General features: G+C 30.9%; 1 protein-coding gene across 2 annotated transcripts in view; it reads right to left on the reverse strand.

Moving 5' to 3' along the window:
• Positions 1-843: 843 nt before the first annotated feature.
• The window catches only part of LOC127733127 (calpain-9-like), a 44455-nt gene continuing 28576 nt past the window's right edge, over positions 844-16722 (reverse strand). The window contains exons 6-12 of one of the 2 annotated variants that reach the window (XM_052242437.1): positions 14742-14768; positions 11157-11320; positions 10562-10734; positions 6027-6140; positions 5554-5675; positions 5191-5408; positions 844-3580 (exon numbers count right to left, since the gene is read on the reverse strand). In XM_052242437.1, the coding sequence (XP_052098397.1) occupies positions 3511-3580; positions 5191-5408; positions 5554-5675; positions 6027-6140; positions 10562-10734; positions 11157-11320; positions 14742-14768 (888 nt within the window). In that variant the 3' untranslated portion in view covers positions 844-3510. The remainder of the gene's footprint in view (positions 3581-5190; positions 5409-5553; positions 5676-6026; positions 6141-10561; positions 10735-11156; positions 11321-14741; positions 14769-16722) is intronic. The other variant, XM_052242438.1, reaches the window with a different exon arrangement.

A 16722-nucleotide genomic window follows, 5' to 3' on the forward strand; every position in this document is an offset into this window, starting at 1 on the left:
TATTGAATGATGATTTTTACCTATTTTTAGTGTTTTGTCTATTATCTTGAAAATTATAATTGATAGATAGACACTTTAGAAAGCAAAAATGATACGCAAGATCAGATCTCCAAATAACCGAGCATGGTAGAAATTGTCTGATGACTCCTGATTGGAATAATTGCCCTTTAGTGATGATTTCTACAAATCTATTTTCGTGTTTTGCCTAATATCTTTAAACTTATATTAGATTGATAAAAACTTAAATTAAGCAAAAATCATCAGCAAAACAAGACCTACAAATATGTTTAATGTGCAAAATCGTCAGTTGACTCCTTCTGGAAGTTATTGCCATTGCATGACAATTTTTACCCATTTTTAGAGTTTTTGTCTAGTATCTTGAAAACTATGATAGTTAGTTAGACACTTTAAATAGCAAAAATTATCAGCAGTACAAGATCAACAAAAAAGAGATTTGTGTCATGAATTATATTCTAGTCCCCAATGTTGGAGAGTGACCATTGTCGAAGACGCAGATAGGTCTATGTAAGCGACACATGATCTTTAGAGTCTCTAATTTAACTTAAATTGGTATTCAGTTTTTTATTATTATTGGGAACGTGTTCTTCAATAGTCAATCGGCATTGCTATTGCCACAAACGGTGATCGTCTTCTTGTCTTTTTTTTTCGGTGTCGTAGATGGAATTTTTTACGTTATTTTGTGCTTTTTTAATTATGATCTTGGTGCAATATCGATGGATTGAATTTTGAATGCACACGATAGCTGAGCATGCCTTTATAGACAACGCCTTGTTCATATCATTCATTTTGTTGACCTTTAATACAATATAGAAGAAGACAAAATAGAATATTTGATAATTTTAATCACATCCCCGTTCACCACTTATTAACAATATTCATATATAAAAAGTGTATGAGATATATACCTTGTGACTATGAAAGTATAAAAACAATAATAATAACACATTGTGTGACATGCGCATGTACATTATGAACAAGAAGGGAGACATAATGATTAAATATGTGCTTTTTACACGTAAAATATTATGACTCCTCATACTACGTAACAGTAATGACAATTTAAAAACAAACATTTTATTTAAGTTTTAATCCCACTGAATGTATCTTTGATCGTGTGACAAAGTGCAAATAATTGTTCCTTAACAAACGAATTCAATCATAATCATTTCGAAAATCGTAACAGCTATTTTGCTATTAGTCATGATTCAATCTTCATAAAAAGATAAACATAACATTGCTCAATGGTTTATTTGTGTACATGTTAACGTTAAATGAAAAATGCATTTTGACTTATTTATTTCTGCTAACACATTTTGGCCACGTTTAAACAAATTTGCAATATATTTTACAACAGAACCTATACTTTAAATGATGAGCTGTATTAAATGGTAGACCGTGTAAACAATATTCAACAGTTCAACTTTTTTCAGCAGAAGTAAATGAATAAATATGCTTACAAGGATGCATGTGCTTTAAATTGCGAATAGCTAAATGATTACCCTTGCATCTTGTTTCAAACCTGGAAGTATTTGTTAAAAGTTTATTGCAGTGATAAATGAACATATTTTTTAAAAAATGTATCAACGTTTTGTGGCAGCCAAAAAGTGTAGAAAATTTAGCGTATGTTTAACAGCAACTCATCAGCAATCATACCACATCTTCTTATTTCTATTATTAATATACATTACTGGTTTTATAACAAGACCTTTGGCTGGAACCTGGGAGGGCATACCATATTATTTCTCGTTGGTAGACGGTGTCAATTTTGTTAGTTGTTACTGTTATCTTTGTTATGTATTATGTATGGCCACAGATGGGCGACTTCGCAATAGAATCTATGGCAAATGTGATGATTTCATCTTTCCGGTTGTCAACTTCCAATTTTTCAGCAGTAACATACCCTCTGCCCTATCGTATGTCATAAATATGATAATTAATAGAAAAACGACTGAAATAGACATTACATAAGTTTAACGGTCACCATCACGAATTGGTTGACCGAATCAACTCACTAGAAATATGCGATCTTATTCGAGATAACTGTAGAACTGCTAAAAAAAATCTGGTAATATTAATCAGGTTATTATATATTTGAATATATACCGCTTAAGAGAAAGACATACTAACAAAGAAGTAATGTTTTTCTATCACACAAATATAATGCGTAACCCCTTATGAAGTAAGAACTGCCATTATTCACCCTCAAAGATGTATTGAGGAAAGTAAGATTTGGGGCTTGCATCAAGACATGATTTTATTTGCAAATAAATTGAACAGGTATGGGATATCAATTTTGTTAAAAAGCTCATTACTATAAAATTTGTTAAATTTCCACAGCATATGAATATGAGTATATACTATGTTTTAATTTGAAAAAAAAGTATGTTCATTGTTTTAATGTAAGTTTTTGCTATCTGTGATATTCATTATTGTAATACTCATTTCACTATAAATAACCTTTTTTATTCAGTAATTTTTCAAAGAATTTTTGAAGTATTTTAGCTTAATGCAAAATTGTATTAATTGTAAAATTGAAATGAAAATGATTTTACATCATCAGCCAAGCTAAAAGTTATATATAAAGATATTCCAACAGATATATCTTCCCGTCATATTTTTTTTATCTTAATATCACATAATTGCTATTTCCTTTGTATTCTTCCATAACAAGGTACCAAACAAAACCAGGATAACAAATATGTTCCAGCCAATTGACTTTTATATATATATATATATATATACATATTCGTTGTATGTGAACAAATCTCACCAAATCCATAACACACGTATACTATAAATAAACATATCATATGCGGAATACGGACTTGAAAAAATAGATATGCTCGTTCCTGGTTTAAATTATAAGCCTGTATCTTTGAGAAGTTATTTTAAAACATTTGTTTCTCCCAAAAGTTTACGATACTGCATTTATTTTCTGAAAGATGACAGCAAAACACACACAAACCAATAAGATTACTTTAAAATGAAACAATGCGACATTCGCAGATAGTTTTTCTTTTTACCTTAACGATGAAATTGACATACGATTAAGGACTATTTTGTTTTACAAAAATCGCTTAAATAAAAGATATTTTTCATACATGTTAAACGGCTTAGTAAAAAGCATTGTGTGGGACCAAGTACACTAATCATTCTACGAAATCAAGTTTGTTTTCTTAAATACTAAACGTTAGGATGAAGTCGTCGTCGTTCAGCTTACCTTTATTAATGTCCCAGCCTCATAATATTTAATCCGTTAATGTAAATATGAATAGTTTCATTCTACTCAGATTTCTCTATCTAGGCAATCTTTCCTTTGGCTCATGCCAATTGAATATTCATCTTTAACATCAAGCTTGGAAGCAACGAATGCAAAGTGTCTGTTGGAAATGTTTTATCAACAACAGATTCCTAAATATTACATTACATTAGTCATTATTACAGCAGAATGTTCAATTATATTATCTATTTAGTTAACTAGACTGTTGATCAATGCTTTTGATGTGAAGATGGCGTTCCTGACTCTTCACTTAGACCTTCTTTGACGTTGTCAAGAGGACTGAAAATAAAACAAAGAATAAAGAATAAAACACAGTAAAATATTTAGCTTTTTAGAACATAGCAGGTTACAAAATTATTAGATAGCGATAGAATATTCCAAAGGTTGATTTATAAAAAAAATAATTTTGAGTGTTATTGAAATCATCCTTAAGGGGTGGCACGTTTGAACGCGTAGGAAGTATGTTTTAGATGCTAATTGCTTTCGGAAAGTGACTTCTCTTTAGTTTGATCAGTTTATAATATCAAAATTTCAGTTAAAAATTAAAAATTCAAATTTCATTACACAAGAATTCACTACAGAACCGATGATATTTCCATCCATGTATAAATAAATCTGTCCGAGATTATTCATCCTTTAGCATTTAGATAGCATCTGAACTTTAAAAAAAATATTGATAACTGAGCACATGATGAAATGAACGTCAAAGACTGGAGTAAAGATGCAATATTTAACATTATAAACAAACAGAGCAGATTGAAACCCCATTTTTTTCTCTTTTGTTTAAATTATTAAGCAGACTGGTGATTATAAAAATATTTATAGAAAATTGTGATTGATCTGTTGAAAAAATTATGCTTTATAACAGTATTTGCCAGAAGGTTGATGAGAAATAGATTGATAATCAGGCATTATAACATTATTAATGAAACAGATGTCGACCGTTCTTTGTTAAGACTTAGATATCCATGTATAAATTGAAAAATATAAGACAAAAATTATTACTAGTAGGTAACTTCATACTATATTAAGGGCATATGACGTGCATTACTGCATACATTTAACAACAGGTACTTATAATCGTACAATCGAAAATGGAAAACATTAGAATAACAGTAAGCCTGTATAAGATCTCCAAAAAGTAAAATACAATGTAATATAACATTTTTTTTGGGGAAATGAAACATTCAAAATAAAGATATTACAGCTCACTAAAATACACATTTATTCAACGAATCGGTCTTTTTCGATGTCTTGCTATTTTCATATTTGCCTCAACTTCTAGAAATAAGTCTTATTCAGGTATTCAGGTACTTGTGTAGTAATGCTGTTATATCTATGGTGGCCGGATGCGGCCATTTCGCGTTTTCGCGTTTTCGCGTGTTCTCCTTTCACTTTGCAAACGCGAAATAGAGAAATCGGGAAATCGGGAAATCGAGAAATCGAGAAATCGGGAAATCGAGAAAGCGAAATCGAGAAATCGGGAAAAAAAGAAATCGGGAAATCCAGAAATCCAGAAAGCGAAAACGCGAAATCGAGAAATCTATTTCCCGTTTTCACGTTTTCGCTTTCTCGTTTTCTTGTTTTCGCTTTCTTGATTTCTCGATTTCTTTAATTCCGATTTCCCGATTTCCCGATTTCTTGATTTCTCGATTTCTCTATTTCCGATTTCCCGATTTATTGATTTCTCTATTTCCCGATTTCTCGATTTCTCGATTTCTCGATTTCCCGATTTCTTGATTTCTCGATTTCGCGTTAAAGTGAAAGGAGAAAACGCGAAAACGCGAAATGGCCACATCCGGCCACCATATATATCTGATTTGAAATTGCAATTCTATGAAAAGATCAGAAGCTATCTAAATGTGCGTGTGGATTAATATTATACTTACACGCATTCCATTCTGCTTACACTAAATAATCGCAAGAGATATGACCGTTGTTGATTAATTTGCTGTGTAGTTGGCACAAGGAGGTATTGTCCTGGGTCAAGGAAGAATCGACCCGAGGTCTCTCTATATTCAGCATATGTTTCTTCATTTTCAGGCATAAGTGGATCATTATGATCAAAAAATGTTTTGGTAAGTGCAACAGTTGGCTTGTTAAAAAGCTGAAATACGGATAATATAGTTATATTATTATGTGTGTGTGTGTGTGTTTGGATTTCAAAGAAAAGAAATATTCGAAATTTCCGTGTAATCATTTATTCATTAGAATGCGGTTTTGACAAAATGTTGTTATTATCACATACATACCTGAAAAATTTCAAATCCAATGGCGAACATTTCCCCACCATCTAATTTATGCTGCCTTTGGAAGACTTGTAGTAATGATACAACAACCGGAAGACGACCATTAAATCGTCGCTGAACGTTTACTGAAAAATGAAGAATATATGTATTGTTAAGTTGTACTTACAATGCAACACATGATATCTTAATTGTCTTGGTTGTTTTTCAACTGGAAAAATTTATTTTCAGAGAATTTGTTCAAAGAATTAAATTTGTTGTAAAATATAATCCTTATCAACTATTAAATGTTATTTCTGTTTCATGATACTAGTATTCGAAATATAATTTTAAGTGAATCGCTCTTATGCATATACAGTTATATACCAAAATTGCCTATGTACTACGTTTATGTATCTAAAACAGTGTAAAATTATTACAAACTATATTTAGATATGAAGCGTCAAATTGTGTTTTTGAAAATTAAATGATAAACTTACTGTCTGTATGGAGGGTAAGAATATATTGTGGATTTGTATGGAAACTTTCACACTCAAGCCATCCACCAGCATTTAATCCACGTGCCCATCTACCATAAAGATTCAACTGATACTCTGTAATTCAAACATGTCTGTGTAAAGTATTTGAAAGGTGATCTTGCAGTTTTGTTTTTGATAGTTGTGAAGTTATCGACCAAAGCTTCCTAAATGTTCATTTGGTTCCTTGTTTTAGATTTTTTAAATTTTTTTCGATCTTTATTTACTATTCAGCACGTATATGTTTTATAAGGTAAAATTGCTTTTCAGGATCAAGAGAAAAATCATATTTTTATGTCCCATTTATTAATTAAAAAACCCCACTAACGTACAATTGGAAAATATAAAGAAACGTTATTATCAACCTGATGTCTTTGTTTTAGCTTTTTGTATATATTTTTTTCTTAGTGCTTTTTCAGCAATAACATCAATAATTACCAACCTAGAAATACTTTAATGTTACTAAAATAACTATCTAACAAACTAAAGCGCAATGTCATATTAAACTTTATTTCAATAACCAACTTTTGAATAGAGTCCGTCTAGAAATGACATGCGTGACGTAAATCATTTTTAACGATACAGATTTTCCAGCAACATAAAAGAACTATCGTGAATTCAAAAAGGCTCAAGTATTTATTTTATGCAACACTCGTGTCTTCTATGATGAACATATATTATCAGATTTTATATTTTATTGTTCTTTGTTGGTATTTCAGGAAATTAAATGGATAGAGATAAAATAAAATGAGACTGAAAAAAGAACGCAGTCAAGCAATAGACCTTTTGTTTGATGGTAGTCATAGAAATAAATGTGTCATAACTCAGTTTAAAATATAACGACAAATGAAAGTTTGAACTCTTTTAAGGAATACAGATACGTTATCACAACAGAGTAAGGAAATAAAATTGAGAATGGAAATAGGGAATGTGTCAAAGAGACAACAACCCGACAAAAGAACAGAAAACAGCCGAAGGCCACCAATAGGTTTTCAATACAGCAAGACAATCCCACACTCGAAGGCGTGCTTCAGCTGGCCTCTAAACAAAAATATGTACTAGTTCAGTAATAATGGACGTCATACTAAACTCCGAAATATATAAAAGAAACTAAAATTAAAAATCAAACAAGATTAACAAAGGCCAGAGGCTCCTGACTTGGGAAAGGCGCAAAAATGCGGCTGGGTTAAACATGTTTTTTGAGATCTCAACCCTCCCACTATACCTCTAGCCAATGTAGAAAAAAACAAACACACAGCAATACGCACAGTAAAACTCAGTTTAAAAGAAGCCCGAGTCCGATGTCAGAATAGGTAACAAAAGAAACTAAACAAAATGACAATGATACATAAATTAACAAAGGACTACTACCAGTTACTGACATGCCAGCTCCAGACCTCACTGAAACTGATTGAAAGATGATGTCTTCATCATATGAATATCAAGCACAATACCTCCCGTTAGGGGTTTAGTATCATACCATCATAAAATATATGAGAAGAACATAACCCGTATCATGCCAACAACTGGTTTTAGAATAAATGTGTTTATTTCCGATTCAAAGACCCTATAAGTGAATCAATATTAAAGCCAAAATATGCCATTTTTAATGACCTGACAACAGTATCGTAACTATATCCTTTAATAAGTCTGTTTAACGGTTTTGTTAGCTTTAGATGTGAATGCCGACATTTTTGTGCTTTGTAAAGAATATACCGATGATAAAATTTAGTAAATGTTTTGACTAGTTTGTGATATCGAAAACCCTGGTGTACTAATTTTTCGGTAATACATAGATTTCTTTCTTTAAAATCTAATACGTTGTTACATAAACGAGTGAGTCGTACAAGTTGAGATATATAAAAATATTTTGAATTCACTCACAAATCAGATGCCTTAGTGTTATGTAGCATAAATAAACAAGTATTAAAATTATTGTAAAATATAACCCTCATCAACTATTAAATGATATTTCTGTTTCATGATATTCAAAATTTAAATTTAAATGAATCGCTCTTATGCATAAACAGTTATATACCAAAAGTGCCTATGTACTACGTTTATGTATCTAATACAGTGTAAAATTATTACAAACTAAATTTAGATATAAAGCGTCAAATTGTGTTTATGTATCAGATACTCAATCGATTTATGACTTTTGAACACCGGTATACTACTGTTGCCTTTATTATACACGAGCAATTTGTGTTTAATACAAATCAAATATGAACTTTGGCATAGTGCGTATATATTAGTTACACACTTAAAGATTTAGATTGAATTGCCATCTGTGTTAACATTGGCCAAAAAAATAAAAACAAAAACAAAACCAAAAAACTAACAAAAAAAACAAAAAACGGCAAATCCACTTCGCATTATACGATGAATTCCAAAAAAATACCTTTTTTATTCTTTTTAATTTCTTAAAATGATAACCTGGTGTTCACGTTTTTGAATTCACGGTTGCTATTACTCAAAGTTGACATAACTCAGTAAATTATGTTTCATTTACGATCATCGTTTAAGAAGTATATATGAAAAAACCCAAATCAAGTAGAAATACTAGTCGTAACACTTAATACAAAGCTTTATTCGCCCCAATGTTTCAGATATATATAATTTATTCAGTCATTTTCCTACAATTAAGTAGACTCTTAGAGTAAAATAAAGTACTGAAACATCTACATTGACTGAACAAAACGTCCCGATTGCTACTTGTCTATTTCGACAATTTTACACTTACTATTTTCTCCTCTCATCACTCTGACTCGATAATACGCATAACGTCTTAAGCAGGTTATATTTACCAATAAGGGGTACAAGCAAATTGATATCACTACTGGTTTGTGTATAACACAAAGTTTAAAGTCTTCTCTGATTATAAACATTTAATCTTGTTTTTTCATACAGCTGTCCTGTTACCTGTTGTCTATTGTCTCTGGCTAACACGTTTAAAGTGTTATTTTTTATCAAAGTACTTCCGTTTCCATGTAAAGTTGAAATATGCTTTTCTATACTCAAGTAAGCATTATACAACAAACCATCAATATATAATGTTCCGTTGAAAAGACGCATTTTGTAATTAAATCTTATAATCACTAAGATAAATGTAATGAAAATATAAAATGATAAGAAAGGCAATATGTTAAAGAAAAGACCATTTCAATCTATAAGTACATGAAAAATATAAACCTATCTAACCACACTCCCCGTAAAACATGGTCATGCTCAAATATGTTTTCAGGTTTGAGACATTTGAACAGATTAAAGTCGTTTAAAAGGTATACATATACAGTGCAATCGTTTGTAATCTAAAACTTAAGGAGCATAGAGTGACAATGTGTCATTGTTTGTTTCCAGCGACACGGAATATGGACTAAACAAATCGCATCCAGTACTTCATTTCTTTTTAGGGCTATGATCACGGTTTTACCAGGATTTTGGTTTGATATTCTGTTTTAAATAGGAATATACTTTTAGAAAATTGCTGATTCTCTCTGATTGTTGTACATCGGTCCTTTTGCTTTTTTAGTTGCATCACCCCGTGTTGCCTTCCGGTTATCGATTTTTTATTTCCTTTAAAATGACGTTGTTTCTTTCTCTTTTACCTTTTATTGATTTAACTACACGCAAAATTTTGACAAAGTGCTATAACATCGCAATTGATTATCTGGAAATTATTTATCCTTTCAAAACAATCATAAATGGTTTTTCTGAAGCTTACGATTGAGATCCGTTGCAAGCTTAACTACAAGTTTAGTCTTCAGTTTATACATGGTGCAAAATCACTACACAAAACTTGACAAAACCAAAAGCACAGGAACAGCGCTTGTGTTACTTTTTTTCATTCTGAAAGTCATTCTGACCTTCAATTTGGAGTAAAGGCTCACAAGTAGTTCAAGGCGGATTGAGAGGATTTCTTAGTTCAAATTTGGTTGATAAAGTCCATCGTTCAATTTTGACAGTTTTTATGGACTTAAATGGATTTACTTTGGAGTTCGGTATTTTTGTTATACCTTTTGAGCTAAAAGTCGATCACGCTACATCTGTGTATTTAACAACACTACTGGGGGATAATATCAACAAACTATATCCGTCAAAGAAATCTAACAAATTCTTGATACATTTTAATGAAATTAAAAAAATTCTGAAAAACAACATATTGATAGAGAGAGATAGTGGAGTAGTACATATACCTAACGCCATAATGTTGAAAATATAGGAGAACGGGGAAACATTTTACGGTCTCCATACAGCACGAGACACACGAAACGAACTCTGTTAATATATTGAAAACAATTATAATCACTACACCTATTCGCTAAAAGCAACTGACCAGCATTATTATTACTATTTTTTCTTTCCAAAGTTACAGAGTGACCTGCAACATGGAGCAAAGATAACACATCACAGTTAGATCAAGACGGCCCCTAGCGTTTATACACTATTTGTTGGTGCTTCTCTAACATAATAGAATTTTCTCTTATGTTTGAACATACCTGCTTTATCACTTATTCCATCATGGTCAAAATCAGGAGACAAGTTGCAAACAATCATATTGCAGTATTCTTTCCTGAAGTCTCTATAATTCATCCAGAATTCCCCATCATCTTGTGTCTTTAATTCTAATTCTAACTGTACAGATTCAGGTACGTGACACCACTCGTCACTCCTTAAAACAAGAATTTAACATGTACATTTATTTTCAAAATTCCGTATAATATTTGACCACGTGATGAATGAAAGCAACATCAATAGAGTTCGGTAATTTTGTTATACTTTTTCTTTGGCCAATTTTGTAACGTCAGGAAACAACTGATTGTCTCAATATACTTCGGCAAAGTCTTGGTGGAGTGAAGCAATATGCACATTTTTTGTCATATTACATTATTGTAATATAACAGTTCGAATATTGTCTAATCTAATCATTAATTTTCAATATGGTGTGGATACATTGTTTAATAAAGTTTGAGTTTGAGCTTCATAACTTTCTTTTAGTAAAATATATGCAATATTTAAAAAAATAATGTCATAATATCCGTATACGTATTGCATACATGTTTACAATGTAAAAATACGTATGTATAAATTTACCCGTCACACCAAGCACCGTTCCACTCTGTATCACCCCAAGGATTTCTCATTCGAATAAGTTTAGCAGTATTTTGTAAGTAAGGGATTTCTTCCACTCCGGTAATGACATAACTGTGGTTGGACACCATTCCTTTCTTTTCCCGTTCATCACGATCGCCTTTATCCTGGATGGAAAAATGTCAGACTTCTTGAAGGTTTTTAGCATGTTTTTCGTTCAGAGCAATTTGAGAAAATAAAACATCTAAAACCAGTAAATTACTAAAGAAATATATCAATACCTGTTGACAAATAAGCAACGGAAGTTTACTGATGTTCAAAACACGTAAATTCATTATGAATAAACAAACCAAGAAAAAAAACCCGAGGGAATTGCATAAACCTAAAACGAAGTGAGAATGGGTAAACATGGAAGATAGATTGATACAACAAGTAATATGTCAGGAATATTTTTCTACTGAGAGTATGAATTTCTACCCTCTAATATATTCAATATAAATATTTTATTCAAAATCAATAAATCAATTTTCATCAAGTTAATGATCCCTGCATTGTCTATTTTGACCATCTCACCTTTGTCAAAATCTTGATGTCAAATATTACTGGTGGCAAAAAATAAAACATTTAAAGTAAATTAACCAATATAAGCACACAACCTGCATATCTTTGACAGATTCCGTATTTTCTGTTTTTAATGTAAACGTTTGGTATCAGCGCGCACGGTAAGTCTTTAAGGAATAATTCTCAACAGATATGCTAGGTCAAAAATTTTTCTGAATATTTGTTGTATCTATACTTTTTACATTTTAAAACGTTTTGGTAGTTTATATATTTATTTATAGGTCCGTCTATATAGGAAAACGATTGTCTTCTGTCAAATAAAAGAGACTTCCATGATAATTAAGATTAGCCTTAATAATGTTTGTTACCCAAAAAAAGATAAATAAGAATTTGGACTTCTGTGAGTAGAAGACAGATAATATATATTACTTGTAAAACTGTTTTCTACAAAGTGTGCATTCGTGTTCTTATCTGTCCAAAAATATACACAGTAAATTTGACAATGATAGTATATATAAGTAATAAAACTAATAGCTACAAAACCAGGGTAATAGAGCCTTGATGAAATAAAACGTGCTGTATTACAATAAGATGCAAAGCATTTGGCAAATATAGTGGTCATTAAATTTATTTGTCTTATCATGTAATGGTTTATCTTGATGTTTTTTTATAAATCTATATCTTTTCCTTGTCTCCATCTCACACTTGGTTATATCATTTAATCATTGTTTCCTTTTATAATGCATGTACCGTGAATTGTAATATATAAGGAAGCATATCTACATCTCTTTTTAGAGTTTTACAAAAAGACCAATTTAAGTTCAGTGTTCATGTGTTTTCATACCTTGATCAGATATAAAATGGCCCTGTCTCCCATCTTCTCTTTTAAGTTTAATTTGCAACTTGAACACAGCCAATAATGATATTCTTCCTTTGAATAACGGTAATTATTAAGAAATATTCTTTTTTTGCAAAAACTCTACCAAAACTTCATTTCTATACTATAATGTTCTTTAAAAAAAAAATGGTTAAGGAAAAATCCTTTTGGCCTTTTTTTCTGGAAAAAATTCAGGGAATCACTCACCTGTATCAAAACCGTCAACTAAATTTTAATTGATAAAGTTACAAAAATCAATTTTGTTGTTTGAGGTAAATCTATGAAAACTTAATAAATGACTTTTAAATAGGTTTGCCAAAAAAACACAACAATTAAAGATATAAGTATATGTGCTTGAAAACTAAAATTATAGTTGTAGAAAGAAGCTAAAATCTGAAACAAAAACATTCCGTGAAAAGGAAGTAAACGGTGTGTGACAACTAAACGCTTTCCTTCAAGTCTGCAAATTCCAATCAAAGTTTCCTGGTGATCACTAGCCACATGCATTAGTGAAGCAATTTTTCTAATACATGCTATTCTTAGATTACGTAATGGTGGCTAAGGATTGTACACTTCTTTTTTTCACCATGTTTTCGAAAGATTAATTTGACCTTACTACAATTTAGGCCAGTTTTAACTATATTGTTTCTATAACGATAGTCAAGCTATTCTTGTGAACTTATATTTGTTTCTTTGGACCATATATTTTGTTTGCTCTTCTTTTCCTCCTTTATCCAAAGTTGCATTGTGACATTTACGTTCAAAATGACAGTTTCACAAATAAACGGTTTCGAGAAGACTTTATCTGTTTTCCTTTAAACATTTATGATAAACATATTAATATTGAAGAATAGAAAAACGACTCAATAACAAGCTTCAGGTAGATAATCCATTAACGGATACAAGATGATCCCCAAAAAGGATGAATAGCAACCATTTGATTATCAATAAATTCATTTATAGGCAGCGCACACTACTTTAAACTAAACAAACTCGTATACGCAACTGGGACGTATATAAGATATTCCGAAAGGGTAAGCATGTAGACGCGCCTTTTAAACTGTCCTCTACTTAGTAATTTCTAATATCTGTTTTTGAGTCAAAATCGGTATGCGAAAGGGAAACATTACATTTTAGAAGGTTTTAGTGGCGGTAGATATATGATGGCCAATCAGCTCGTAATGCTGAACTTGGTACGTTTGATATGACGTCACCATTTCTGTCTAACTGTAATCCTAACAGTACCTTTTGAGATAGCTATATAGTTTGTTCGAAAATCCCTATAAGTGACAAATGCTCTTGTGTAAAAAAATAGTTGTGAAATGAAAAATACAATACACAGGAGACATGCAAATTACTATAGTAATCCATTTGATAAGGGAATTTACGACTTGATTTTTCCTTGGAGCTCGGTATTTTTGTTATTTTACTTTTTTATAGGTCTTAACGTTACGTTGGAAGCACATTTTTGTTTTAGCCACCCTTTGCAACCAATTGGTATGCAAATATTAGAAAGCAGGAAGAAGACAGGTTTGATTTCTAGCTTATTGAGATTTAAAAATAAAAAGCAGGTTATATCTGAACTGAAAGTTATTTGGAATAGTACATAATCTAGTTATCTGAAGCTGAATGAAAAGTTCCGTTTATCCTCTTCCTTTCACGCAATGAATGAAAAAGCACATGCATGAACTCTGTATACCATTGATATGGTGATATTTACATCCCTGTCCATGTTTGTATAGGATGAATACTCAACTGGTTCAATCTATATACGCATAGGAATACATTATATAACTGAATAATGATTTAGACATCAATATCAAATGAGAAGAGGCAAACAACAGCCTAAACGCATGAATTCTATTGTCTCCATTCTATTTTTTTGTGCTACAATGTATAAATGTTAAAGAAAATATGCATTCTTAATACTTCTTTATTGTTTTTCAAAATGAAAATGGAAAAGAAAACATGACTACAATTCGCTTAGTGTCGCTATCATGCACATGTACGTCAACTTTATATTTCATTAGCGTAAAAGTGAATGTTTATTTACAATACTATATAATGTGTATATGTAAAATCATCGTGATAAATATAAAGTTAATAGCAAATGACAATCATTTATCGATGCCAAAACATTCTTGTCTTACCTCAACTTTGATTCTAATTCGACATCCCTGAAAGAAACACAGAGGATAAAAGCGAGACAGAAAGATTATATAAATGCCAAAGATTGGTTCATTTTAAATAATATCGTTAAAAGAAAACATGATTTTTTTTCCAAATACTATCCAGCGAACAACCATTCTGTAAGTGATATGAGAAACTTTTCCTTGACAAATCCTAGGAAATGCAGAAAAAAGAATAAATAAATAAAGCAGAAACTCAAAAAGACTATTACGAATAAGAAAAAAAAGAATGATAGTGTGAATATGAAAATGAGTGCGAAAATATTTGATTAAAAAAAAACAGATAAAAGACTATGTAGAACCGAATGTTACGTTTTATGCATTTTCTTTTACACCTTGCACTTTAGAAGGACGCTGAAAAACTTTATGTCAGCAGTTTGTAGAAAAATGAAGAGCTTATAAACCAAAAAGGACAAAAGGTACAGACAAAGCTTGGAAGCATCAGAGCTTTGCAAGAGGAAAATATTATCCTAAAATTTAGAATAATTTCCAAAATTTTGTAACAGCAAATAATTTCGTGCGTCCCAAGCGTTTTTCTGGTTAACCTTCACCAGTAACTCTCAAAACTAAACAAAATTTAAAGGCTAGTCATGAATAAATATGTAGAATCATTGGGCACTATATGATCAAAAGGTACCAAAACGAATAGTCAACTTAATTTTAGTAAGCCTTTCCTGAGGTTGCTGAAACCTTGGTTTGGTATTGAAACAGTAAAAAAAGAAGCGGAAGATACCAAAAATGATAATCAAAATTCGAATAGAAACCAACAACACCATAGCAAAAAACAAAAATTGACGAAAGAAAACAATAGTCTACAAATGCTACATAGAAAATTAAAGATGAACCCCACCAAAAATACGTGGGTGATATAGAGTGCTCCAAAACAGTAAGTAATGTTAACACACAAAAATAACTACAAAGTAGGCAAATGGCAATTTTTTATATTCATTTTTGCTGCTGAGTTTTAAAGATATATCAAAACTTTACATAGTAGTTCAAAAGGATCTCAAGCTTTGATATAAGAAGTGTCTCTTTCAAGCACATTGTGTACTTTGCAATGCATGTTATACTTGTTGAAAACTTAATAATCGATTTGACTATATTTGGACCACTGTATATGACTTTCAGGAACGACTGGTTACAATCCTGTCTGTAAGTCAATATGTATTGCCTAAATTTAGTTTTCAGCGATGTATGTTCTTTACATTTATGCTTATCTTTGTTATTTATCGTGTGCAAGTATTTATTTCAGGGTTTTAAAACCATTTAATTTTCCTGCAAGGCAATGGATCAGACATTCCTCTTGCTTCTACTTATCATGGAGACTAAATTTGAAGACATTTTACAAATCATGAAAATAGCATGTTGTCTAAAGATAAAGTTGCAACTGCGATTACCACAAACGAGTATATAACTATGCATGATACACCTTCAATTCTTTTAGTTTAATTCACATAGTAAGACATGTCAGAGTAAAATTACAGCTTGTAAAACAACGCAACATTAATATACATCGTGGAAACATTTCATTAATCATTCAAGTAATTTAACTTCCATTACTTGTGCACCTACCGTATCTATGATATCCTGCATTTCAAATTCAATGAGATACATGCAATCAACAGTGTCATCACATTTTTAATTGTTCTATAAAATTCTATGTGTACTGTTTCCTTTCATTCGTATGGAAACTTTGTTTTTTGCAAGAGCGATAAGACATAACAAGGTGATTTGACAAATTGTAATTCATTCAAAGTCGAGTAGTTATTAATAGCTTTTTTTTTTTTATCTTGCATTGATAATTTCCATGCGCATGATCAAAAACATCTAAAGGTTACACTTTGATTAGTAAAACGTTGGTACTATCGATGTTTCTGAAAATTATCCATTTTTTTTCTTGATTAACGAAAACAAAGTATTGACTGTCAAAATGATAAATTGT

Source organism: Mytilus californianus, unplaced genomic scaffold (genome assembly GCF_021869535.1).
Source record: "Mytilus californianus isolate M0D057914Y unplaced genomic scaffold, xbMytCali1.0.p SCAF_3, whole genome shotgun sequence".
In the NCBI taxonomy this organism is placed as follows: domain Eukaryota; kingdom Metazoa; phylum Mollusca; class Bivalvia; order Mytilida; family Mytilidae; genus Mytilus; species Mytilus californianus.